This window comes from Abramis brama (genome assembly GCF_963993115.1).
Source record: "Abramis brama genome assembly, chromosome: 4".
Classification (NCBI taxonomy): domain Eukaryota; kingdom Metazoa; phylum Chordata; class Actinopteri; order Cypriniformes; family Leuciscidae; genus Abramis; species Abramis brama.
The window spans coordinates 36,866,346-36,891,625 of NC_139966.1; the positions used below are offsets into that span (position 1 = coordinate 36,866,346).

Genomic DNA, 25,280 nt, shown 5'->3' on the forward strand with positions numbered 1-25,280 from the left:
ATATCATTAAGTGTAAACAAAAATTATTCATATTGCGTTCTATAATTATTTATCACCTTGTTTTTACAAATTTTCTTGAATTTACAAAGTAAAATACACATTTTAATTCCTTATCACAATTATAACATCTATTTTTTTGTATTAGTTCTTAATTTAAGAAAACATAAATTCCCCTTAATACTGACTTTCTTTCATTTCGAACAGCCTCTGAATAGAATTTGGAAGTAAATTATTATAATATAATTTATACATTATCTGTGCAGTGTAAAAATCAACCAATTTTAGAGCATGTTATTTAATAAATAATATTAATAAATATTATTCATTTGCTGACAGGATGTCGTCATACTCGTCGTGGTACCCAAAACTTTTTGTTGGATAAATCCGTTTATCTAAGAAATTTACTGAGATTGCGTACTGATTTATAGACTATATGCATGTGTTCGAACGATTATACTTAAAAGTATATAATTTAAGTGATTTGATTTGCTGAGCCATCGAGCTCCCCCTGCAGGAATAAACTGTTAGGGCAATGAATGGTAATGCGCCACCCAATGATTATTTCACAATGCTCGACATCGACACCGTTGCTTGGTCGTGGGAACCCTGAATGAAATTTCTTAATTTTGAAAATTAATATCTCATTAAATACAGCATTACATTTTTTGATTGCACTATCAAACGGTAATACTATAATCGAGAAACTTGACATTTTCAAAGCAGTAGGAGTACAGTGCAACTAAATGCAATTCAGCTGAAAGGCAGGTTTTATGGTTAGGTTATTCCAAAATAAACAATTATTTGACATCATTTGTTTCTTAAAAAAAAAAAAAAAAAATGTTAATGTTAATGTTGGATTTGTTTATTTCTCCATTTTTTTATGGTAGAGTTAGCATCTGGAAGGTTCTCTGAAGAATCTTTCTTTGTTTAATCCGTTGTCCAAACTAAAAAATATATTGTAGGGGAATTTACAATTAAGTCCTGAGTACCAGATATGTACGACTGATGAATAGTTTGCAGTTTATTCAGCAGAAGTCAGCTTCAACACTCAACAAGGAGTTTGTATAGGCCGCTTTGCGTACATTATCAATACAGCAGCAATTACTGTATAGTCCAACACGTCACTAAACTCCTCATTACTTCAGGTCGAATGATTCTGATTGGTTAAGCCATAGATAGTCAGAAGCATATCTCCATTGATTTTCCAAATGACAACTAGAATCCTGGATTAGGCACAAAGTGACTCACCGAGGTCACGAATCTGAGTTCCTATGCTACAGTTTGTCTGTTAGATGGTCATTTCATCTCCCCTGGGTGCCAGTTGCTTACCTCACGAACGTCAGGTCCTGTAACAAAGGGTACTGACAGACACATACACACAGCTTCTTCAAGGTTGGAGTTGGTCAAGCTCTAGCTCCGATCAGGAAACTTTCCCAAAACATACTGATAAGATATTCTTTTTCTCTGTAAGAAGTTCATTCTAAAGTAAAGAAAATGTTCTAACTAAGAATTGGTCACATAGGAGACAGGCCTGAGTGAACCCAGTGACCTATGCTGCCATGGTCAGCTAGAAGATTAAATATATGTTTTAACGTGTTGGGTGCTTCTCTCAAAATCAAAGAGAGAGCATGTTCCAGTGAGAAGACGTGATTCTATAACTACCTAAATCTCAAAAGCTTGAAGAAGTCCCTTGCTTTGGAGGAGCTATAGGGCCTGGCTCACAGATGCCTCTGGCTCTTGGCCCTGGCGAGGGAGGAACTGCAGAACATTTCAATGACAGCATTGACTTTGTCGCCAAATAGGCTAGACGGTGAGCCAAGTCTATGGGCTGTCCCAGGACCTTGACACCTCAGTGTGGAGGTCTGGATAGAATGGCTCCACCCGCTTGCAGTGGTGGACGAAGTACACATACCATGTACTTGAGTTAAAGTATAGATACCCAAGGTAAAATATTACTCAAGTAAAAGTAGAAGTGCTGCCTTTAAACATTCACTTGAGTAAAAGTACAAAAGTATTTGCCTTCAAATGTACTTAAGTATCCAAGTACAATGCTTTTTTTATGGCTATAATGTCCTATTATCATTTTTGTCACAAGACTCTTCCTTAACTCAGTCTACATAAAGACTCTAATGTCACTCTTGGCACACCAATCTATTAATAAAATGACATTAATTAGTCAGACACTGATGTCTATAAAAAAAGTTCATAAGCACAAAAAATTCCTTTAGAACTAAATGAAATAACAGGACTTGAGAGCAGGTAGTTTCAGTTTAACATTTATTTGTAACAGTTATCCAAGTTTTTATTTAAACTTAAACTTGCAAAACACAGGTTCACATGAGTTTTCCTTTACTATATCATATCTGAATGTCTCTGTGTATAAATATAAACTGGCCATATCAGATTCACTGTAATAGGAACTAGTGTTTGTGATCAGAAGAAACGCACTTGCCAGTCACAACTGCATACAGTAGGTGTATATAATACTATTTCAGTTATGAATTCCCCACACAGTCAGGAACAATATTTAGTAATGCTTTTACATGTAATTGTCAGTATTTGTGTATTATTAACTCTATACTGCTTCACATGAAACCTGGTGATACTTGGTAAAAAAAATTAAATTAAATAAATGAATAAAATATATCAACTAAGGTGACCTCAGCATAGTGTGAAAATCTCAAAACAAATTACATAACCTGTCATCACAAGTGACATACTAAAATAACAAGCCTCAAATGGCAATGAACAATAGTTGTGGCAGTAAACTTTATTAATCAGCATTCCATTAAGTGTACTTTTGGTGAGCATGCTAGTACAGTTTGGCACTGATGATCTAACTAAAGTGGCAATATCTTTTATTCAGCTTGAGAAGGAGCTGATTCTCAAAGTTGTGTGAGTCCATTCTTGCCCTCCTGGGACTGAAAATAAGCCCTGCTGTGCTGAAAAGACGTTCACAAGCTGCAGAGGCGGGTAAAGCAGTATTGAGCTTCAAAGACAACTTACAGACTGATGGGAAGGACTTGAGAATGACTTTGTCATCAGCTTTGCAGGCAAGGTAGCCATCTAACTGCTTGATACCTTCCTGACCATGAGTAGGCTTCATGCTCGCAAAGAAGTCCTCTTCCTCAGAGCCACTGGAACCATCAGCTGGCAGCTGATTCAAAGTCTCTTCCTCCAGATGGTCCTTGATGTAGTCCAGGCCTGAAATGGACATTCGCATAGATGCTAAGAATTAAAACTTTACTATAATCACACATTTCTCCAGATTAAAATATCAAAAGAACAGTATTTAAACAAACCTAAACAAATTGAGAATGTCAAGATAAAATTTTAGTTGGATATCTTAAAAAAAAAACATTTGGCTCAGTTTCTCTGAATCTTTAACTAATGACACTTTTAAAAATAAAAATAAAATAATCTTACCTAGTTTGACAATGTTTTCATCCGATGTCCAGGATGTTTTAAATTTCGGGACAAGTATTGCAGCCGCAATAAACTCTGGCTCTACCAGCATGTTTCCAAACCGCTGCTGCAGGCCTTCTTGTAGGGCACCAACCAGAGGTTTGCAGTACCTGGAGGTAATGCCAATTCGGTCAAGTTTCGAGATGAGGAGGGTCAGAGTAGGCAGAAGCCATCCCATCTGAACATCGATTTCAGCCTGTAGAATGTTGAGGGCTTTGGCAACGGGGCTCATGGTCCTGGCATACTCCTCCAGAAAGGCCATTTCAACTGGACTCAGCCTATCACACATTGAAACAACAACAATTAATAATTTCATGTCATTACAATTTTAAGTGTGTGTGTGTGTGTCATTTTACAAACAGTGGAATTACTAGGCCCTCAAGAGTCATAAATTCTTGTACTTCTCCCAGTATCTACTCCTATCCAATCCTTACTGAGCATGGAGTAGTCAAACAACTATTCAAAGTAATGCGTTTAAAAAAACAAACATGGTGTTTACCATTATCATTACTGGAACATGAATTTAAAGAAATGGAAGAAAAAAACAAAACAAAAAAACAACAGCACTTACATTGGCAACTTGAATGACGTGCAGACGGTTCTGATAGCCCCCTCTTCCTGATCTTTAATTATTCGAAGAATTCTCTCAATGGCGAGAAATAAGGAATTCCACCTTGTTGCGTTGGGGCGGATCAGCTGAATTTTGCAAGAGTCTTCTATAATCTCTGCAGCAGCAGCAGATCTGCCACACTTATTCCATAGTGCATGACACTTAGCGAATGCTGATCGGGACAGATTCTTGTAGGCTTCATTTGAACAGGCTTTTGCTGCATCCACTGTGGAAACCAAGTTTAATAAATGGCAGGCACATCGATGATGTTTCGGAAGTTGGAATTGTAAGCCATCATCTTCATCTAAAACAGCTGTGACCTCTACAAAGTCCACCTCAACACCATCCACGTCCTCATCATCACCACACATCTCGTCATTGATCTCATCATCTTCAGCCTCACCTGAAGCAGAGTTATTGTTCTCATTTTGCTGTCCATATATACGAAATGCCTTTAAAAAATTTGACCCATTGTCCGTAGTAGTTCGAACAACCTTATTCTGTATGCCGAATTCAGAATGTATGTCATTTAGTGTGCAAGCCAAAACATCAAAAATGTGCGAACCTTTGAGCTGCCTGCATGCTAGTGCTACTGAGCACCTCTCCAGACTGTTAGGATCAACCCAGTGGCCAGTGACACCGATGAAACCTCTTCTCCTTGAACTCCAACAATCTGTTGTCGTTGCTATGAAATCGATGCCTGACATTGCTTTTTTTAGATTTTTATTCATTTCAAGTACTGCCTCATCCATCTTACGTCGCAGAGTGGTCCTTGACATGAGAGAGGCGTTAGGCTGAAGTTCATGCAAGAAAGCTTGAAATGATGGCTGGTCCACCACACTAAAGGGTCGTAGACTCTGGGTCACAAAATTCAACACTGCATGATCAACATTCTTCTGTGTGACTAGCTTGGTTTCTCTCAACTTCAACTGTCTGGAGGTTGAAGGAGCCTCCTCGCTCTCCATTTTTCTTTTCCTTGGCGCTGTTAGGGCAATATATCTCTGCATGTGGCTACCATGTTTTCTCTGCAATAAGGAAACATTCAAAACATTAAGTTAAACCAGAGATCAGTTTCCTCTCTTTGATTAAATAAAATAAGCATTTCATGTGCTTTTAGCATGTCATAGATGTATGCTACAGTGTACATTATTTTCAGAATAGGCTTAGTTAGATCACAGTCTTTGGAAGCTGAACTTTTGAAAATAACAATCACTGTTAATAAGGAGCACTCCACCAGTCAACTGTTTTAGCATCATACATGCACCAATGCTAAATTTTCGTATAATGTAATCATTATGTTCCCGACTTGTAATAATTACTTTAATTAGCTCATTGTTTACTTTAAATTAAAATAAGATAAGTAATAGAGTAAAAAGTAAGATATTTGACCTTGAAATGTAGTGGAGTTAAAGTAAAAGTCTCCCCAAATTGAAATACTTCAGTAAAGTACAGATACGCAAAAAAGCTACTTAAGTACAGTAACGAATTACATTTACTTCGTTACTGTCCACCACTGCCCGCTTGAGAAGAAGCACTCTTCCCGCTTGCTCTTTCCGTTTCAAGCTCCATCTGTGACCCCATGATCTGAGCCGCCATGCCACCTCAGCAGACGTGTGACCTAAACTACGACGGACAGACATCAGCTTCATGATGCAGTGCTGAGTTCCCTCGAAAGAGAATGATTGCTGTGTCTGAAATCACCCCATACACTTAAATAGGGCACCAATTGAGGGGACAGTCATTTGTAGTGGTGTTCAAAACCATAGTGGACGTTATTGAGTGCACTCATTCAATCCCATAATGCACCACAATAATGAGTGTACTTCTGATGTATACTCAATGGAATAATACCCATAATACCCATAATTCACTGTCAGAGGTGGACAGTAACAAAGTACATTTACTTGAGTACTGTACTTAAGTACACTTTTTGAGTATCTGTACTTTACTTGAGTATTATTTTTTCTGGAAACTTTGTACTTTAACTTCGCTACATTTGAAAGACAAATATCGTACTTTTTACTCCACTACAATTTTGTCAAGGTCCTTGAGTAGAAAGTAACATCAGTCAGGGATGATTTTGGTTGCAGGGTTGCATTTTGGTTGGAAATGAATGTCGGGTTGACATCAGAACCCGACGTCAGATTGACGTTGGATATTCATTGAAAATAAAGGACGGGTTGACGTCAGAACCCGACTGATGTTGGTTTCTGACGTCAACCCGATTTTCATTTTCAACCACAATACAACGTCTGTCCAACGTTGGAGATCAACGTCAATCTGACATTGGATTCTGACATAAACCTGATTTTCATTTTCAATGCTGGGTTTGGTCTTCTAAATGCAAATTTTGTCACTTTTTTGGAGCACACTAGCTTATAGATAACAGTAAGGCTAACATATTCATACTAAAAGCCCCAAAAAAATTAAATAGGGCACTATTTGAGGGAACAGCCATTTGGGTGTCGGAAACCATTGTGGACATTATTGAGCGATCAATCTCACATTCAATCCCACTACTGGAACTGTGTTCTAGAAATAAATTTGATATTGACATGAGGGTAGGTATGCAGGCATAAATTTAGAGGCATACGGTCCTTTAAGTATTACATACAACAATAAAACAATGCATTGACATTTACTTTTTACTTTTGATACTTAAGTACTTTTAAAAACGAGTACTTCTGTACTTTTACTTAAAGTCCGCGTGAACCGGAAGTTGCAAACTACTTTTCTCCAGTGCTGTGACGTATTTCCCAGTGAAACGGAATATTGAACAGAGGGCAGGGTTTTACTCTAGCGCTCCTCCTCTCCATCTCTCACTCATAGCAGACTAACGGTTTGAGGGGAGTGGTTAGGGTTTCCCAACCCAAGTCCTCAAACCTACGTCATCAGAGAAGGGACGCCATTCCAGACCGGAAGTAACTTTTCAGACTTTGATTAAAGATTACGAAGGCAAACAATTTTTTTCTGTGTTTTAACTTGCACGGATTAATTGTTCACCACAAGACTAGTAATATGCGCTAACAAAGTAAATAGGGTCAATTTTGATTTCAGTTGGACTTTAAGTAAAAATAGGTCTTTACAACGTTTACTTGTAACGGAGTAATATTTGACCAGTAGTATCTATACTTTCACTCAAGTAAGGAAGTTGTGTACTTCGTCCACCTCTGTTCACTGTAAGGGTCGTGCCGAATGAATCCAAACAGTTTCGTAGAAGATGGCGCCACAGCTGAATCATCCATCCATCCATTTTCCAAACCGCTGGTCCAGTGGTGCTACAGCATGATATCTTACATGTATAATTTTTTTAAAAATGTTTTATTGATTATTAAATTCTTTAATTAATAAATACATAGTATATTGCAAATAGACAATATTATATGTATTTTCTAACCTAACCTTTACGATTTATAACACCCCATATTAATTGAACAGAGTGAAAAATTAACAATGCATGCTTCAACTAACAATGCATGACAACACAAATCTGCTTACTAGGTGGAATATGTAGATGGCTGCAGTGGCTTGTGTGTGCGTTCACATGCACAGTTCAGTGTCTTTGCAAAACAGTAAACTTGCTGTTAATATGTTGAAAATTAATGGCAAACAAATCAATTTCCTATAATAATTCCCAGAGATTTGCAGCTTTCCGCCTGTACTGAACCAGCAGTAAACCTTTGGCAACAACAAACGTTTTGCTGCTACTAGCAAAAAAACAAAAAAACAGTTGTAAAACTGCTGGAAAACCGTTGTAACGACTGAGACAAATCAGACACAATTATTTGTTATATGTAACAAATAATCTTTAAAACTCACTCTGGTCCCATTCCCCCAACAAGGGCAAGAAGGGTCTTAGTTACCATGACTACGATCAGATAAGTTGTTTTATTGCTGTTAAAAATGTGGTCATGTGGCCAAGGCAGGGACCATAGGGAAGACAGAAACAGACCTCAAAACAGACTTTGCTGCATTCATTTATAGACAAACTGATCTATATGAACATGCATCCCAGAAAATTGGGTGAATGATTTACTGTCTTGTGTAGTGTCTTTTAATTCTATTATTTTTTTGATACTGTGTATTTTTTGATAGAACCAACGGTCAATGTAACCTCACCTATACCATGTTTGGTCTCTATAAATTGGTACTTTGAAGATCGAAATGATTGTGTGCATGATATGCCGATAGCTGCGCAACATATTAGTATTTCAAGAATCTTTCTTAGTTTCTTCATCAGAAACCAATCCAGCTGCACATGCAAATGAGCACGCTTAAAACAAAGATTGCTTGGAAATTCCACCCTTCTCATTGGTCAAGCAAACCCGGAGAGGTGGGGCCTTTCTTAGGCTTTATTAGAGACAAATTCACAGTGACGCTCTCTCTCTTCTTCTGGCCTTCAATGCTGCTTCTTCGGCAGGCCGTGACCACAGCCTGCTATCCCTTCACTCTCCCAACAGAGTCAGACTGTATTTTCTTCAATCCAACTCAGAAGAAAACTGCAACTTTACCATCACTGAATGGGAAACCACCAACTCTTCCGACTTCCTCACTCCTTGGTTTCCTGCGTGGCCTTTCCAGCCCAGGGCCGGCAGGTCACAATCTGCATGTGGTGAGCCATGTGCTCATGGAGGGAGAGAAAACCTTCAACCAGAACAGAGTCAAACAAACCACTCAAGTTCATCATATCTTCTTCATCCAACGGAGAAAAAAACGATTGCAACTTCAACGTTTGACACTCACCGAACCATCAACATCCTTTTCCAAGAACTTCAAGAATTGTTTCCACTGCAAAGGCAATGCAAGTTTAATGAGGTGCTCTGAAAATGATAAGCTGATGGTTCTTTTCATAGTTAAATGGATCTTTTCCATAGTTCCATTTCCTGCTTCCGGTTCCATTCTGTCTCTCACCATTTTACATATGCATGTATGTATGTGTGTTTAGATTAGTTATGTTTGTGATTTAGTTACTAAAACATGTGCACAATACATATTTGGTTCTGATTCTCTGCTTGTAACAAAGTTTACTTTACGATTTAGATTTTGACTACAGGCTCTATTGTACAGTAAGAAAGACATTTCCCTCCCCCGGAAATGAATATTTCTTAGAATGAATAGACAATTAACCCTGAGTGTTCATGGGACGAACAGGTGGGTTGATTGTAATATTAATTTTACTACATTAAGTTGATTCTATTAACTGATCCAGATATTCATTATCAGTTATAACAAGTTATGATTGATTATTAATATTTCTTTGAGCTAACTCGTTACACAGTTATAGCAAAGCTGTCGTGATGGTAGACAAGTCACTAGTCTAAAGAAAACATTACTGTAGTCAAGTGAATTCAAGTCACCTCCATTTATATAGTGCTTTTTACAATACAGATTGTTTCAAAGAAGCTTTACAGTGATAATAGGAAATTAATGCAACAAAGATTGTTTTGGAAGTACAGCAGCTCTAGAAGAAAGTCATTGTCTAGCTTAAGTTTTTGATCGATTCATTTCCGTTGTAAAAATCATTAGTTATTAACTTAAGGGCCGCTTACACAACACCGTTTTTCAACTGAAAACAAGTTTTGTAAGTAATACCGTTATAATTTCTGTGTAAACTTCAGAACGTGAATCTGTGAAAACGGTAACGGCATACACATGCGCATTACATGTTTAGTCAATAGGTATGCGCATTTGAATGCATATGTGCGCGGCCCACATCTGGTACGTGTGGATTTCACGTATGTCATTCCTCCATATGTCACCATATTTTTAAAATGACCCAGGAAAAAAAACAAAGCACATAAAAAAGCAATCATATACAAATACAGAATAAAACAACGCAGAACATTATTTTAGAGTATTCTGCTGTTCTGGACCATACAGCATAGTTTCTTGCAGTTCTATGTCCTTGGACTTCCGTTTATCATTCTGTACTTTCCTGTTAATCTGTGTGATGGCCACCCATAACAGGATATATCCTAACAACCGGAGACAGTTGACCAGTCCCAGAAACAGGAACCTAATGAGGGTCACATTACATTTTAGCATGCATTAGTTGGGGCTACATAGAATACTCCTGCCAGATTTGCTCACCTAAAAGTCTCAGTGGCATACATTCTGCAAGCACCTCTTCCACCACATTTATTGTGACCCCATTTCAGACAGGTAGAGTCAATAAGAGCCCCAAAGTAAATGGGAGCAGGAATACCACCTTTAAAAGAGTGAAATTACATTAAAAACAATGCTGTGCCAGACCTTAATGTGAAAAACATCTGTGAATTAATTTCCATTCTTGGGGCACTTCTTCTAAATAAACCCAAACAATACATATGTGAACTTACCCAAAACTCTTAAAACTAACAGTTGCAGGCCCACTGAGAGAGACTTCAGCTCAGGATCCACAATCCTGCAAGAACGGATTAAACATTTAATACAAATTTCATCCATATAAATACAAAGCATGTAAAGTAATTAAACAGAACCTCAATGAGATGATGAAGAAGGGAACAGTGCCCAGACTGTACACAAAAAAGGCGAAAGACTGCAGTGCCAGATAGATGTAGAACATTATAGTACATCTGCTCTGTCGTGAACACTGTCCAAGCACTGCAGAGGAGTTCCCAGCACTCATTCCCCAGCTCTGGACACATGTACAGTGGTGGAATGTCTGACAAACAAATGCAAATGAAAAAAAAAATGAAAGAAAAGACACTCAAACACATGTAATAATGAATTTGAAGTCAACAGTTAAAGATAGTTGTTCACCATATTCTGTCCTGTGCCACGAGTGGAACTGCAGCCTGCGTGACAAGGAGAGATGTAGGTCACTCCATTCTGTCCACACACTGGATCCCATTGGAAGTCAGGACACCCACAGTCGGCATTACAAGAAGTGAGTACATCACTGCTTATATTCTGAACTTCTACAGTTCTGCTACATAAACAATTGATTATATTATATTACATATTTATATGACCCTAGATAGGGCAAGCAGTTCGTTAAGGATAGATTGAATTGATGGATAATGCATAGTTTCCATGATGCAATAAGAGTGTGACTGGAGATGAAAGTACCCTTGATAGGGCACCGTGACCCCAGCGACATCTGTATTTTCACAGCTAAGAGCAAAGCAAGGTATGGTGAGAAACAATGCAGCAATTGCACTGAACAAGAACATTCTTGCAGATCCCAGCAGATCCAGTTTAAACCTCTTCATTATCCACCCACTCAGGAATATACCCAGAGCCGAGGGCGGAACAGATATCACTCCTACAGAAATATATAAGCACACTCCGTTTAAACAGCCAACAACAACAACAACAAAAAAACAAACATGGCCATAATCATGGCAGTTGTCACCTATGAGAAAGTTGGTCTTGGATGCACTTTGTCCAAACTGTTGTTCCAAATACTTTGGTGTATATGTTATTAATATGGCAAAGGCATTGAATGCCACTACATTGGAAACCAGGTAGAGGAGATAGATCTTGTTGGTGAGCAGACGCTTCAGAGACGGCCCAAAATCTAGAAAACAAGCAAATAAGCAAATATTTAGAACAATCTCTTTTATTTGTCATAGTAGACCATAATAACACTTTATAATTTATAATAATAACCACCAATAATTTCCTGAAAACTCGTATTCTTCCAAACCTGTATTACGTTGATCTGTGTTACATAAATTTGATTTTCTGGAGGATCTCCTGGCAATATGTATAATTCAATATGTATAATTAAAAGAGACTGAAACTGTAAAGCTCCATAGTGACACACACACACACACACACACACAAACATCATAAAGTACTACATATGACTAATTAGTCTCAGTGACTAATTAGATTTAACTAGACCTAAATTGTATGCATCTAACCCTTGTGGTCTGTGTAAGGTTGCCATACCTTTAGCTATCTCTGTAATGCTGGGTGTGCGTTTATGTTGTTTTGAGGGGTTGTCTAACTCATAGGTTTGGGGGTTTTCAGGTAAAGCTCTTGGCAGGAACCAGAGAGGCAAAGCAGCAAGCAGAGTCAACAGCCCAGAAACCACATAACCCAACCACCAGGCCCCAACCCAGCGAGAGTCCTGAGGGGTGATGGTCACACTCTCTGATAATGAGAAGAAAATATACAAATAAGCAGTCTATGTGTTAGAAAAATATTTATGTGACACCTCCACCAGCCCGGTCTACATCATTTCACTATTCGCCCACTCCATATATTCTATCACACCTGCTATCAAGAGCAGCATTTATACTCCACAGTCACTCAGTGTCTGATCTCTGTTCTTAGTTAGTAGAGTTATTTACCTCTTGTCCATCTCAGCTTTCCTTCATCGAAAGACTCCTTATTTTCATCTGTTCTCCATCTGTGTGGTTCCTATCTTACCTGTCCTGCAATCCCAACTGTTATCATCCTTACCTGTTCACTGTTTTTAAACTTTAAAAAAAAAAAAGACCCTGCACTTGGGTTCGCCATTAAATTGTGTGTGTTGTCTACCTGAAAGTAGACCAGCCCTTTATTATGAACCCAGCGGGATCTTAACTTCTCGCAGAGGACAAGCTAATAACACTCCTCCTTTATCTTAACCACAGAGAGCAACCAGATCTTCATCCCTGCCATCTCTGTTGTTGAAATCAACCATCCTTTCTTCCATTCCCTTTTCCTTACCATAGAGGCCACTCATGGGCTATAATTCTCGTAGGTAACAGGAGTCTCCATTGAACCTTTTGTTCTGGCCGCAAAGCCCAACCTTAATCCTCCTTTACTACTCCACCAGCTCCTCCATGGTATTTCCATCCATCAACTCCTCAGGGGTCCCTCCTTTCACTGGTTCCCTCTATGTTACTCCTCCCTCCAGTTTTACCTTGTTACCTCTGTCCATTGATTCTGCCAGACTCCTAGTTGCTTCAGCCTCCATGGCTTCATGTATTGGGCTCCCCTAATTCTGTTTCTCCTAACTTTCCAGGGAGTCCTGTTTTCCCCAAGGTACCAAATGGGTCTGTTCTCCTGGTGACAGTAATGGATGGTGGCAATGGCTCAGTCCATCTACAGCCTGAAGACCAACTCAGTGCTCCCAGCTGCATCTGCTGATACTTCCCCTGAAGCATATTTACCCTGATCCTTGTGGCACAACCCACACTTCTGGTTCCCTATGGTAGGTTTCTAACTTCTAATCTGTTGGCTCTTCTGTGGTCTTCCACTCAGCCGGCTTTCCTGAGGCCTCATAGTCTGCCTTCCTATCCTGGGTCATTTGCTTCTCTGGCCTTTCCTGAGCCCCTGAGGCCTCCTGCTCCACCATCATGTTCAACTGTTCTGCCACGATGGTTCTAGTTTTGCCATGGTGGTCTTCTGCTCAGAAAAAGCTTCTGTGGTGGTCCCGTTTTCCAGATTGAGACCTTACCGACCCTCTAACTCCACCTTGACCATTACCATATGCATATACCATGAATATGAATATGTATGATATTTTGTATTTGCATGGTACCTCAAGGTTCTTCAAAGAGGAAGTACTATCATGGTACATGTCAAAACAAACAAAGTAATACTGCACTTCTTTTTGGTACTTTCTTGTTAGTGACTTCTAAGGTATAACATTTTTAACTCACCTCTATCAACTAAGCCAATGTCCACGTAAAGTCTAGCACAAAGAGATCCTAACGAGTAACCGAAAATTGGCCCAATCACTCCAAGTGTGTGCAGGCAACCTACAGAAAAAAAATTGACTGAATCACATGAGGGACATGGGTACTTTGGTTTGAGATAAAAAAAAAAAACACACACACACAACCATTTTCTCACCAATGTAAAAAGCAGAGTTTTCTGGGTGTGCATAATCATCTATGAAAGACATTCCCAAAGGAACGATGCTGGCTTCCCCGATGCCACGAATAATGTTTCCCAACAGCACAATCACCCATGTGGGCGAGCTTTCCTCTTCCCCTTTTTGACATCCTGTTCAACCCATATAGAGTGCTTTGTTGGGTATTTTACTGCAATTTACAATTAAAATAACTTACATGCTTACACATATAACCATGCATTACCGGACACAAGCTGTTGAACAGTATTCTGGGTGTCAGATGAGCATGTGGATCTCACTGTGAAATTATCAGCATCTGTAGCTGTATCATACTTGTACCTGTCAGAAACAAACAGACATAAATAATAAAAGCATTTAAAACACAGATCTTCAAGAATACTGAATTTTATGAGGTGGATCTTTATTAAATATTTTAGTATGAATATGCTAATTAGGGGTATTATGTGATGGCCATCCATTATTTCATTCAACATAACATTAAAAGTAATTAATAGATACAATGACTTAAAAAACACATTTTATAATCGACAAATCTCTTAAACTATCAGATAAGGAAAATATAACTTTTACATGATGCTTGGACTAAATTACATTTTTTTAATTCATTACATTTGAACTTTTCATGAGTTTCAAGAGTTTTTTTAAATCATATGAAACTGAACATGCCTCATTTGTCATTGACCCATGAATGTTACTCACCGGTCCATTATGAAGTGAGGTAAAGCCATTATCAGTGTCCCTATACCCATCAGCAGGACCCCTGCTCCAATGATCTTGGGCCTATGAAACTTAGCACCAAAGTAGCTTACCACAGTGATGACCAACAGATTACCTGTAAGCAAATGTGACGTTATTTAACAAGCTCTATGTTGTGTCATAGCATACCATCAATCAACTGTCCCAAATTTAGTCACATTACAGCCTCAGTGGTGTGACTCACTGCTATAAGTACTCATCTAATGGGTGAACCTCGGCCCTCATTTCTCAGTGCAGCTCGACACATCTCAACTCACCCATTTCAAAACTGCCATCGATGATACCAACAGTAGAACTTGGGATCTCAAACCGCCTCTCAATCTGAGTGATGGTGCTTTTGGTGTAAGCCCCCGTCAGGGATTTGGAGAAATAACAGAAGGCAAGTACACCAATAAAGATCTTTCCAGGCACAAGGGTAGAAAAGAGATTAAATCAGAAGATTTAACCTTTGTTTTTTTTTTGTCAGAAGTATAACAGCTATTATACACCACTTTTAAAACAAATAATCAGCTAATAGTGGTTCTACACTTGTTGCTAGGTTAAACATGCATATGGTCAAAGACAATGTCTCTTGCCTTTAGGCTTGGGGAGCAGCATTTGGCCTGAGATGTTTTCTTATTACTGTCTGAATGCTCCATTGGTCTGGACTCAAAGAACCCCTCTGGGCTGCCCTCCTCTGTCATGGTGAACAATGGGCTAGTGAAGAGGTAAACAAATCACAAACTAATGAAAAATGAAAGAAGACAAACTGTGCAAAGTTGAAGTTGTGTGCTTATGTGGAAAAATGGAAACTGTAAAAAATGTCATAAGTGAAAAAAAATACAATAAAAAATAACACCAATAAAACAAATACATTTTGATACTATGTTAAACTGCCTCGATGTCTTAAAAACGGACAAAAAATAAATAAAGTTAAGAACCACTATTTAACGGGCTTAAGCAGTTACAGTTTCTTTTCTTTTTTTCTTAAATAAAAAAAGTGTATCCATCCACTTCTATCATGTCAGAGATGATTAAATGCAAAATACATCGTAATCAAATGCAAACATGATTAAAATATTATTAATTCACAATTTTGAAACACTCACATGTCTAGATGTGTCTTAGAGAAAAAGCAGTTGAATATGCAGTTGAAGTATGCCCAAAGCAGGATCTCTGAAAGTGTCTTTTACAGGTCATTAGACAGTTTTATTAATCTTTAACTTCCACTGAGTGTTCCTTTAACCCTAATGTGTCAAACAAAAACCATCACATTTACATGCAGTAGTTTTTTACACAAGTTGTTTACATGTCATCCCAACCTGCAACAGGTCATTTCAGGGAGGTCTCTCGCTCCCTCTCCCTCTCTGCTGTGCATGCTCTACACGTTTTTTGGAGCACAGTCTCTGGGCCTTTCTCAATCTGTGTTCTTGTCTGTACTTGTGTTCTTGTTAAACGTCATCTTTTGTGGCCCAAGTACTGTCCCAATACACAAGTTTGCATTTTGGCAAGAACGGTTAACCGGAAGTGTTCGTGACACGTCCATTTTACCGAGGATGCATCGGTTGGTAACTTGTGTGAACTTGACGGCAGAAATATCCCAGCATTCATTCATTTCGGCATTCGAGGAAGGAGAGGCAGGTCAATACAGTAAGTTGTTTTTCTACAATTTCATACGCTATTTCATCACTAAATTCACTTCTGAGAACATTTGATGCGAGAAATCAACTGTGTAGATTTCAAATATTGCCATTTTTATGAAAATTTATGGCGAATCGAAAATGTGCTCAAACGTTTTCGGAAACAGAATGAAAGGAGACAGGCGTTGCTTTATTGTTATGAATATACATTACATTGCACAGTTGTAGAGTAATCCCTTGAGCTGAGGGGTAGGCTTGGGCGATAAAGCCTGGCTGTTATCGTCAATAATTCTCGTTATGTTTGGGTACTGCAGACGGCGTCTGTGCGGGGGTATTATTGCGCAATACCAGCAAGAACACATCGTCTCAAAATGTCAGCAGCGTTCTGTGCGCTCGTCACCTTGTGAGTTCATTCTTCCAAGAACAACTAGCAAGAGCATTCTCCCCAAGAACACAAGTCCGTTCTTTGCATTCTTGATTTTGAGAAACACTTTCTCACTTTTCAGATCCATGTGAACGGGGATCGTTTTGACGTTTACATTTACATTTATTCATTTAGCAGATGCTTTTATCCAAAGCAACTTACAAATGAGAACAATAGAAGCAGTTAAACCTTCTCAGTTTAATCTAACGCAGTAATTTTTTATTTTTTATTATCATAGAACAGAATAGAATAGAATAGTAGAGAAAGTGTTACTGGATCAAGTGCTGTCGAAAAAGAAGCGTCTTCAGCCGTTTCTTGAAAGTGGCTATGGACTCAGCAGCTCTGGTTGAGTTAGGCAGATCATTCCACCAACAGGGAACAGTCATGGTAAAGGTCTGAGAAAGTGATTTTGTGCCTCTTTGAGATGGCACCACAAGACGACGTTCGCTTGCAGAGCACAAGTTCCTGGATGGCATGTAAGTCTGAAGTAAAGAGTTAAAGTAAAAGGGAGCAGAACCAGTGGTTGTTCTGTAGGCAAAAGTCAGTGACTTGAATTTGATGCAAGCGGCAACTGGCAACCAGTGCAATTTTGTGAGGAGAGGAGTGACATGTGCTCTTTTCGGCTCATTAAAGACCACTCTAGCTGCGGCATTCTGGATCAGTTGCAGAGGTTTGACCGTGCAAGCTGGAAGACCAGCCAGGAAAGCGTTACAATAGTCCAGTCTGGATAAAACTAGCGCTTGGACAAGGAGTTGTGTAGCATGTTCTGATAGGAAGGGCCTGATCCTCCTAATGTTGTACAAGGCAAATCTACATGACCGGGCAGTTCTAGCAATGTGGTCTGTGAAGTTCAACTGATCATCAATTACCACACCAAGGTTCCTGGCTGACCTTGATGGAGTTATGGATGACGAGTCTAGCTGAATGGTGAAGTTGTGATGAAGTGTTGGGTTGGCCGGGACCACGAGTAGCTCTGTCTTTGCAAGGTTTAGTTGAAGGTGATGGTCCTTCATCCAGCCAGAAATGTCTGTCAGGCAGGCTGAGATACGATCGGCTACCGTCGGATCATCGGGCTGGAATTAGAGGTAGAGTTGTGTGTCATCAGCGTAGCAGTGATAGGAAAAGCCATGTTTCTGAATCACAGATCCTAGTGATGTCATGTAGATGGAGAAGAGAAGTGGTCCAAGCACTGAGCCCTGAGGCACTCCAGTAGGTAGAAATTGGGTCGTGGACACCACGCCCCTCCACGATACCCTAAAGGACCTACCTGAGAGGTAAGACTTGAACCATTGGAGTGCGGTTCCCGAGATGCCCTTCATCATTAAGATTGACAGGAGGATCTGGTGGTTAACTGTGTCAAAGGCAGCAGACAGATCCAGCAGGATGAGAACTTAGGATTTGGAAGCTGCTCTTGCCAGTCTTATAGCTTCAATTACTGAGAGCAGGGCAGTCTCAGTTGAGTGTCCGCTTTTGAAACCAGACTGATTTTTGTCCAAGAGGTTGTTCTGTTTAAGGAAGGAAGAGATCTGGTTGAAAACAACTCGTTCAAGTGTTTTCGCGACGAATGGAAGGAGAGATACCGGTCTGTAATTTTCCAGGTGTGCTGGATTTAGAGTGGGTTTCTTAAGCAGTGGGGTTACACGAGCCTGCTTAAATGCTGTGGGAAAGGTACCAGTGTGAAGAGAGGTGTTTATGATGTGTGTGAGTGCGGGTACAACCGAGGATGAAATGGCTTGAAGTAGGTTAGCGGGAATAGGATCGAGCGGACAGGTGGTAGGGCGATTGGAAAGGGGGAGATTGGAGACTTCTGCCTCTGAAAGTAGAGAGAAGGAGGGTAGAAAGTGTGTGTTAGGTGGTAAAATGTGTGTGTCAGTTTGTGGATTGGTAAATTGGCCGCTGATGGTGGTTGTTTTATTTATAAAGAATGTAGCAAAATCGTCAGCTGTTAGTGTTGATGAAGGAGGAGGGTTGAGAAGAGAGGAGAAGGTTTTGAAAAGCATGTGAGAGTCTGAAGAATTGTTAATTTTGTTGTGATAGTAAGTCATTTTAGCAGTAGAGATATTAGCAGAGAAGGAAGAGAGGAGGGACTGATAAAGACCAAGGTCAGTAGGATCTTTTGATTTGCGCCACTTCCTCTCTGCACCCCTGAGTTTAGAACGATGTTCATGGAGAACATCAGATAACCAGGGGGGCATAGGGTGTGACGCGGGCTGGCCTGGAGGAAAGGGGGCAGAAGTTGTCCAAGCAGGATGTTAAAGTGGAGAAAAGATTATCAGTTGCACTGTTAGTATCTAGTGTTGAAAGCTGATCAGGTGGAGGAAGTGTGGATGAGACCAAAGAGGATAGGCGAGAGGGTGAGAGTGAGCGTAGGTTTCGCCGAAAGGTGACCTGTGGAGGAGTGTATGTTGTGTTCTGAGGCAGGTTGAGGTTGAGAGTGAGGAGGAAGTGATATGAGGTGTGCAGTGGAGTGACCAGTGTATTGTCAGTGGAGCAGTAGCGTGTGTAAATAAGGTTCAATTTATTACCTGATTTGTGAGTAGCCGCAGTAGATACTCGTTTGAGGTCGAATGAGGCAAGCAGAGTGTGGAAATCAGCAGCCTAAGTTTTTTATAGGTGGATGTTGAAGTCTCCAAGAACTTTGAGAGGAGTACCATCCTCAGGGAAGGATGAGAGTAGTACATCAAGCTCCTCCAAGAAGCTGCCAAGCTGACCTGGGGGATGATATACAACTACAAAATGGATTTTAATAGGGCTAGTGATAGTAATTGAATGTGATTCAAATGAGCTGTTGTCACACAAAGAGGTGGTAAATGATCAAATTTCCAATCGTTTGAGATGAGCAGACCAGTACCTCCACCCCTACCAGTCAGGCTAGGGGTGTGTGAGAAAGTGAAAGGGGTGGTAAAACACCTTTTTTCGAAGGCTTGATTGTGTTTGTGGGGTTCACTGTAACATCCCAGATAGCAGACTAACATTGAATCTACATTGAATCAATGTTAATGCATTAACCAAAAGATCATTGAATCAATGTTGAAATTTATCAATGACCTTTTTATTTGAAAAATCAATCAATATGGTCATAAAATCAATATTATTTCAACCATAATTAAATCACTTATTTAACATTAAATCAACATAGAAACAATATAAAATCAATCTTGCTTTATGTACAGCAAGATTCTATGCTAGTTTAACATGCTTGTACTGTGCTTGAATTTTTAAATGACTCCTTTCAGACAGAGACCGTGTAGTGTTGCAATTAAATATGGTTTTTAATCAAAATGTCATTCAAAGTAAACTACATCCTTCAGTTTACAAGCAAATGTATTTATTTATGCCCAAAAAAACTGAACAGGAAATATCACATTCAGAAAAGAAATGGCATTTCGTGGTGACAAAGACAAAAACAGCGCAGTAAGTTACGGTAAGAAAGAATGAAACATTACTCTGATAAATATTTCAAGTTCAATTTTATTTATGTAGCACATTTAGAACAGACCAAAGTGCTTTACAGAAGCCGTTGAATCCCGGCCGTTGGTTTGTGTTCATGTTATTAATAAATTTAACATAGCAGTTCATTCCGACTCACCCAGGAAAAGCACACAAGTTGTAAGAAATATAAATAAATAAAAATGAGAAATGAAAGATTAGAGATTTAAGATTAACTTACCTCTAAAAATCACTCTGTCATTGAATGCTTCGCGTCTGTCTGTCTGTTTCGCGCTTGAAAATCTGTTAGCCGCGTTTGAATTCTGGGGCACGTTCAAGTTCAAAACGGTGCGCAACGTTTTGCTACGGTTTCCGGGTTGAACGTCATGTTTCCTGGAAACGGCGTGCACCGGTGTGCAACGGGGTTTGAGATACGTTTTCTCTTGTTTGGTGGGTGTGTCAGAACTGCAGTCCAATCAGCAGCAACATGTATATAAAGCACGCGGTATTAAAGTGAAATCGCACAATGGGTTCAAGGAAAGTAATTTACAAATGGGTTCGATGCAGCTCGGTATACGCAACAACTGAGAATATTAGAAGACATGTTTGTCGTAAGCTTTATTGTAAAAATATAGGATATCAACATAATGATGTAGTTGTTTATATTTTTAGCTTAATTGCAAGTGTATGACATTTGGTATAGAAATAAACAATGGTAATTAAGTGCTTTTCCTAAAAATGAGAAATAAAATACAGGGTATTAAAACAGTATGAACTACAAATAAAGTCAGTATGTGAGGCTAAATAGATGTGTTTTAGTCTGAATTAGGTAAGATGTGTGCTTCCATTTCAGTTTCAGCAATCCCTTCTCTCGATTGGGATGTTCTCTTTTGTTCTGGGCGGCAAGTGCAGTAACTGTAACATCGGGCATATTTTGTAGTATTAATAAACACATATTTATACCGACTTCATCAGGCTCTGAAAATGATTCACAAAGAACACAAAGAATGGTCTTCTCAGCTGCCATAGTTGCAACTCTTGAGTCATCAGAACAGTGTGTTCAACGCATCACCGTTTCTGTTTAAAAAACGTTGTGCAACGTTTTGTCGGGGCTGAACGGAGCCCTGTTGACTGTTATGCCACGCTTCGATTGTCTAGGCAACCAGTGGAGAAATTTAAGCTGACCAAAAATCAACATTGATTCAATGTTTGTCTTTTCAACACTGAAAAACATTGAATTATCAACATTGATTCAATATTATTTTAACATTGAATTTTCAACATTGTTCCAATATTATTTTAGCATTGATTTTTCAACATTGATCCAATATTATTTAGCATTGAATTTTCAACCTCAACCAAAATGATGATTCTGATGGAATTTCAACATTTAACCAATGTCACCTTGCTATCTGGGATGTGTTCATGCTTCGTTTTAAAAAATTCGCATTATTTTTCACATATTTAACCATTATTCTACACTGCTCTGTCCCTCCTTGTAAAAACGGTCGGATGATTTCCTGGTTCTATGAAGCCCCGCCCTCAAAAATACGCAATGGGCTCAGATTGGTTAGCTGGCCCAGTGTGTTGTGATTCGCTAACCGCCAAGTGCACGTTGTTTCGGAAACGCCCCTTACCCTTACCGGTAGTTTGTGCTTCAGTAAACAACGGCGTTAATATCAGTTTGAGCTCGAATCAGACCCAGAGAATGTTAGTAGAGAGGATCGAGCAGAACCAGTTCAAGAACGGCTGTTAAAGGACGTTTCAGAAAGGTATGTTTTTTTTTTTTTTTTAACACTGCAGATCGCTATATGACACTGTTATTTTTGTATATTTAAAACGATTGTAGCTAAATATCTGTCGCCGGAACTATTAACCCAATACGAACACTAAACATTGGCTTTACAACAGTAGGCAAATCAAACACAAACCATGTTTAGCATGCCTGTAGATAAACAATACACAAAAGCTATAAATCAAAGAATAATTTACAGTGAATAATAAACGACAACAACCACGGACATTCCAAGTTCGCTGCGCTGGTGATATTAAACAGAAGTTTGTATGTGTTTGTCGGATAAGTATGAATTAACGTTAGCATAACAAACTGGTTTGTGGAGACAAACTGCGTTGTCCTTCGTTTACTTCCTCGCTACAACGTACAATTAACAATACGAACTATTACAGGAAAACACATCAACGAAAAAATCATACTTACAGGTTGTGGCTCGTAAGCTTCTGTTTTTAACGTTGGAACTGCTCGATCTTTCAGGACAAGCCGTTGTGTGAATCCTGCATTGAACTCGCGTAGATTGAAGAAGCTTTCCTCCGGAAAATGTGCAGCACAGAGAGCAACATTTGGATTATAATTATGAGGGACCGAGTTAAAAATAAATTGTAACCGTCCTTAGGAAGACTGAACAAAGTGGACCTGCAATCTGGGTGAAAATAACAGCGTTTCGACGGCATAGCGGCAACGACACTCCACTACCACAACAACTCTTTTCCAAAGCAACATAAAATGGCCTCGCCCCCTTTACGTATTGTGTTCCCAGAGGAGGGGTTTATGTAAATATTGGGCTTATGGTGCGTTCAAGTCCTCCTGGGAAGTTCGTACGTACGAGGTGGGAAGTCGTGCTTATAACGGCATGTGCGTTCAAGTCACTTTCGTCGGAGCAAGATGGCGAAGTACTTTCTCTTAATTAATTACACAAAAATACAGTAAGGTTCTTAAACTCTTGTTCTAGAAAATGAAGAACAAAGAAATGTGCATCAGGTGTACTTTGTATTTTTATGTTTTTAATTAATTTATGAAGCCACTGCCAACTCATCGTTACATGTTGCATTTTTATATTGTAATACTATCATATTCTGTGTTGGCGATTAGCTAACTTCGCTGTAAATAGAAAAACCTGACAATATCACAGCTAAATACCTTTACGTATTGTGTATTCCGCCATGTTAATCACTGACACGCCCCCAACTCGTAAAGATCGGAGCTTAGAGAAAATCCCGAGCTCCCCACTGGTATTTACGACATTGTGGTGGCGTTCAAGTACGTTCAACTCGTAAATACGATCTATACGAGATGACGTGAACGCACCATTAGTGACGTCAGCAAGCCCACAGGAATGTCGTGTAGTCCCTATCTATGAGGTTCCATTTGTGCCAAAATTTTGTCGACATGCTGTCTGTCTATGCTATGTGTCGTCTTCCATGTCTATGTGTCTGTTCACTGTTTATGTCCATGTCTGTCTGTCTATGCTATGTGTTGTCTTCCATGTCTATGTGTCTGTTCACATTACTCAACTTTTGTCTTTGTCCACTCAACTTACTCCTGTCACCTGTCCTTGTCGTTTGACTGTGTCGTCTTGCGTGTCAATGCTGCATGTGTCATGACTATGTGTTTTTTCATTCTGTCGTTGCTATGTGTCATTGCTATGCGTCGTTTCCCTCTGTCGTTACTATGTGTCGTCTTCCATGTCTATGCTATGCGTCGTTACTATGCCTCGTTTCCCTCTGTCGTTACTATGTGTCGTCTTCCATGTCTATGCTATGCGTCGTTACTATGCGTCGTTACTATGCGTTAGTGATGGGTCGTTCGCGAATGAGCCGGATCTAAGAGCCGGCTCTTGTAGGTGAACGTCGGGAGCTGGCTCGCATATCTGAAGAGCCGACTCTATTTTTAAAAATATAGCCTATAGGAATTAAATCATTATGTAGGCTAATAATGAATGATTTTAATTGTATTTAAAATAATTGACTAATTCAAAGACCAACGAAAAAAAAAATGATATAGGCCTAAAGGCGCACACACATTTGTTTTGACTGTCTGATCAGCCTCACATTCTGTTCCTGTCAATCATACACGCGATGTCAACCAATTAAATTGCATGAGGGAGGGCCGAGCCAACTCACACACACACACACACACACTAGAGATGCAGATAAACCGCGGATCGGGTGGATGACGTGACGTGAAATAATATGTTAATTAAATTCGGGCAGGTGGCGGTTGAACCAGTCAAATGAAAAAAGTTTACCACTAAGCAAACCTGCAAACTATTAGCCCAGCTGTCAGTATTGGAGGAGGCCTAAACGTCTCGTAGATGAGACTGCCTGGGTTATTTTGTTATTTTGTTTTCGATAATAGTTATATTTTAAAACAGCCAATCGTAGACTACCATTCGTGGAATAGGCATTTAAAAGAGAGACAGTCGCATAGTAACAACGCATAGTAACGACGCATAGCATAGACATGGAAGACGACACATAGTAACGACAGAGGGAAACGACGCATAGCAACGACAGAATGAAAAAACACAGTCATGACACATGCAGCATTGACACGCAAGACGACACAGTCAAACGACAAGGACAGGTGACAGGAGTAAGTTGAGTGGACAAAGACAAAAGTTGAGTCATGTGAACAGACACATAGACATGGAAGACAACACATAGCATAGACAGACAGACATGGACATAAACAGTGAACAGACACATAGACATGAAAGACGACACATAGCATAGACAGATAGACATAGACATAGACAGTGAACAGACACATAGACATGGAAGACGACACATAGCATAGACAGACAGCATGTCGACAAAATTTTGGCACAAATGGAACCTCATACCTATCAGCCGTTTCTGTAGTTCTTAGAAATTGATTTCTTTAAAAGCAAATATCTCCCTTTGCTTTAAACTTTGAACGTTGTAACTTTGCAGATGTTTATGCTCAAACAGCAACATTACACACTAACTAAAGTTAGAAAAGTGAAATCGTGTTTTACCACCCCTTGAAGTTAGTGGAGAGGGCAGCTGGTGTGGCAGTGTCCTCTGGTCTGATCCAGGTCTCAGTCAGGGCCAGTAGGCTAAGACCCGAATAACTAGAAATAGATTTAATGAAATCAGCTTTGTTTACAGCGGACTGGCAATTCCAGAGATCAATAGGAAAAGAGAATATAGTACTAGAAGACGGCAGTCACTTATTTCCAGGGGTTTTAGTACAGTGTAAAAATTGTGACGTTGTGGAGTAGGCGTTCTCCTAATTCCGAATTTGCATAGGTCACCGGTCATGCGCACTAAGTGTATGAGGATACACCAACGGTGTTTTCTTTTTTGCCGCTAATAGAAACAAGGTTAAAATTTTGTCAT

At 39.4% G+C, this 25,280-nt stretch overlaps 3 protein-coding genes across 9 annotated transcripts in view; 1 reads left to right on the forward strand and 2 right to left on the reverse strand.

Moving 5' to 3' along the window:
• Window positions 1–2,285: 2,285 nt before the first annotated feature.
• On the reverse strand, window positions 2,286–5,140 carry LOC311082031 (zinc finger BED domain-containing protein 4-like). Its single transcript, XM_084112777.1, has 3 exons — window positions 4,037–5,140; window positions 3,427–3,743; window positions 2,286–3,204 (listed from the first exon to the last, which is right to left on the reverse strand). The coding sequence occupies exons 1-3, from the start codon at window positions 5,080–5,082 to the stop codon at window positions 2,837–2,839; spliced, it is 1,731 nt and encodes a 576-aa protein (XP_083968903.1). The 5' UTR covers window positions 5,083–5,140; the 3' UTR covers window positions 2,286–2,836.
• A 4,282-nt stretch (window positions 5,141–9,422) lies between these two features.
• LOC311082283 (solute carrier organic anion transporter family member 1C1-like) lies at window positions 9,423–25,150 on the reverse strand. 5 transcript variants are annotated; one of them, XM_084113011.1, is made up of 15 exons: window positions 24,917–25,150; window positions 15,224–15,344; window positions 14,906–15,047; window positions 14,592–14,724; window positions 14,116–14,210; window positions 13,871–14,023; window positions 13,678–13,776; window positions 11,975–12,178; window positions 11,433–11,597; window positions 11,147–11,342; window positions 10,838–11,006; window positions 10,555–10,739; window positions 10,414–10,478; window positions 10,166–10,283; window positions 9,423–10,091 (listed from the first exon to the last, which is right to left on the reverse strand). In XM_084113011.1, exons 2-15 carry the CDS (start codon window positions 15,329–15,331, stop codon window positions 9,920–9,922), a joined length of 2,004 nt encoding a protein of 667 aa, XP_083969137.1. In that variant the 5' UTR covers window positions 15,332–15,344; window positions 24,917–25,150; the 3' UTR covers window positions 9,423–9,919. The 5 variants fall into 5 exon arrangements, with proteins under 5 accessions (XP_083969137.1, XP_083969141.1, XP_083969140.1 ...); XM_084113015.1 differs by having other exon boundaries at window positions 10,838–11,003; window positions 24,917–25,075; XM_084113014.1 differs by lacking the exon at window positions 24,917–25,150 and adding an exon at window positions 22,339–23,324.
• Window positions 21,344–25,280, forward strand: part of srr (serine racemase) — a 43,684-nt gene continuing 39,747 nt past the window's right edge. For 2 of the 3 annotated variants that reach the window (XM_084113018.1, XM_084113019.1), the window contains exon 1: window positions 21,344–21,892. The gene's annotated coding sequence lies outside the window, so the exon portion shown is untranslated. The remainder of the gene's footprint in view (window positions 21,893–25,280) is intronic. The other variant, XM_084113020.1, reaches the window with a different exon arrangement.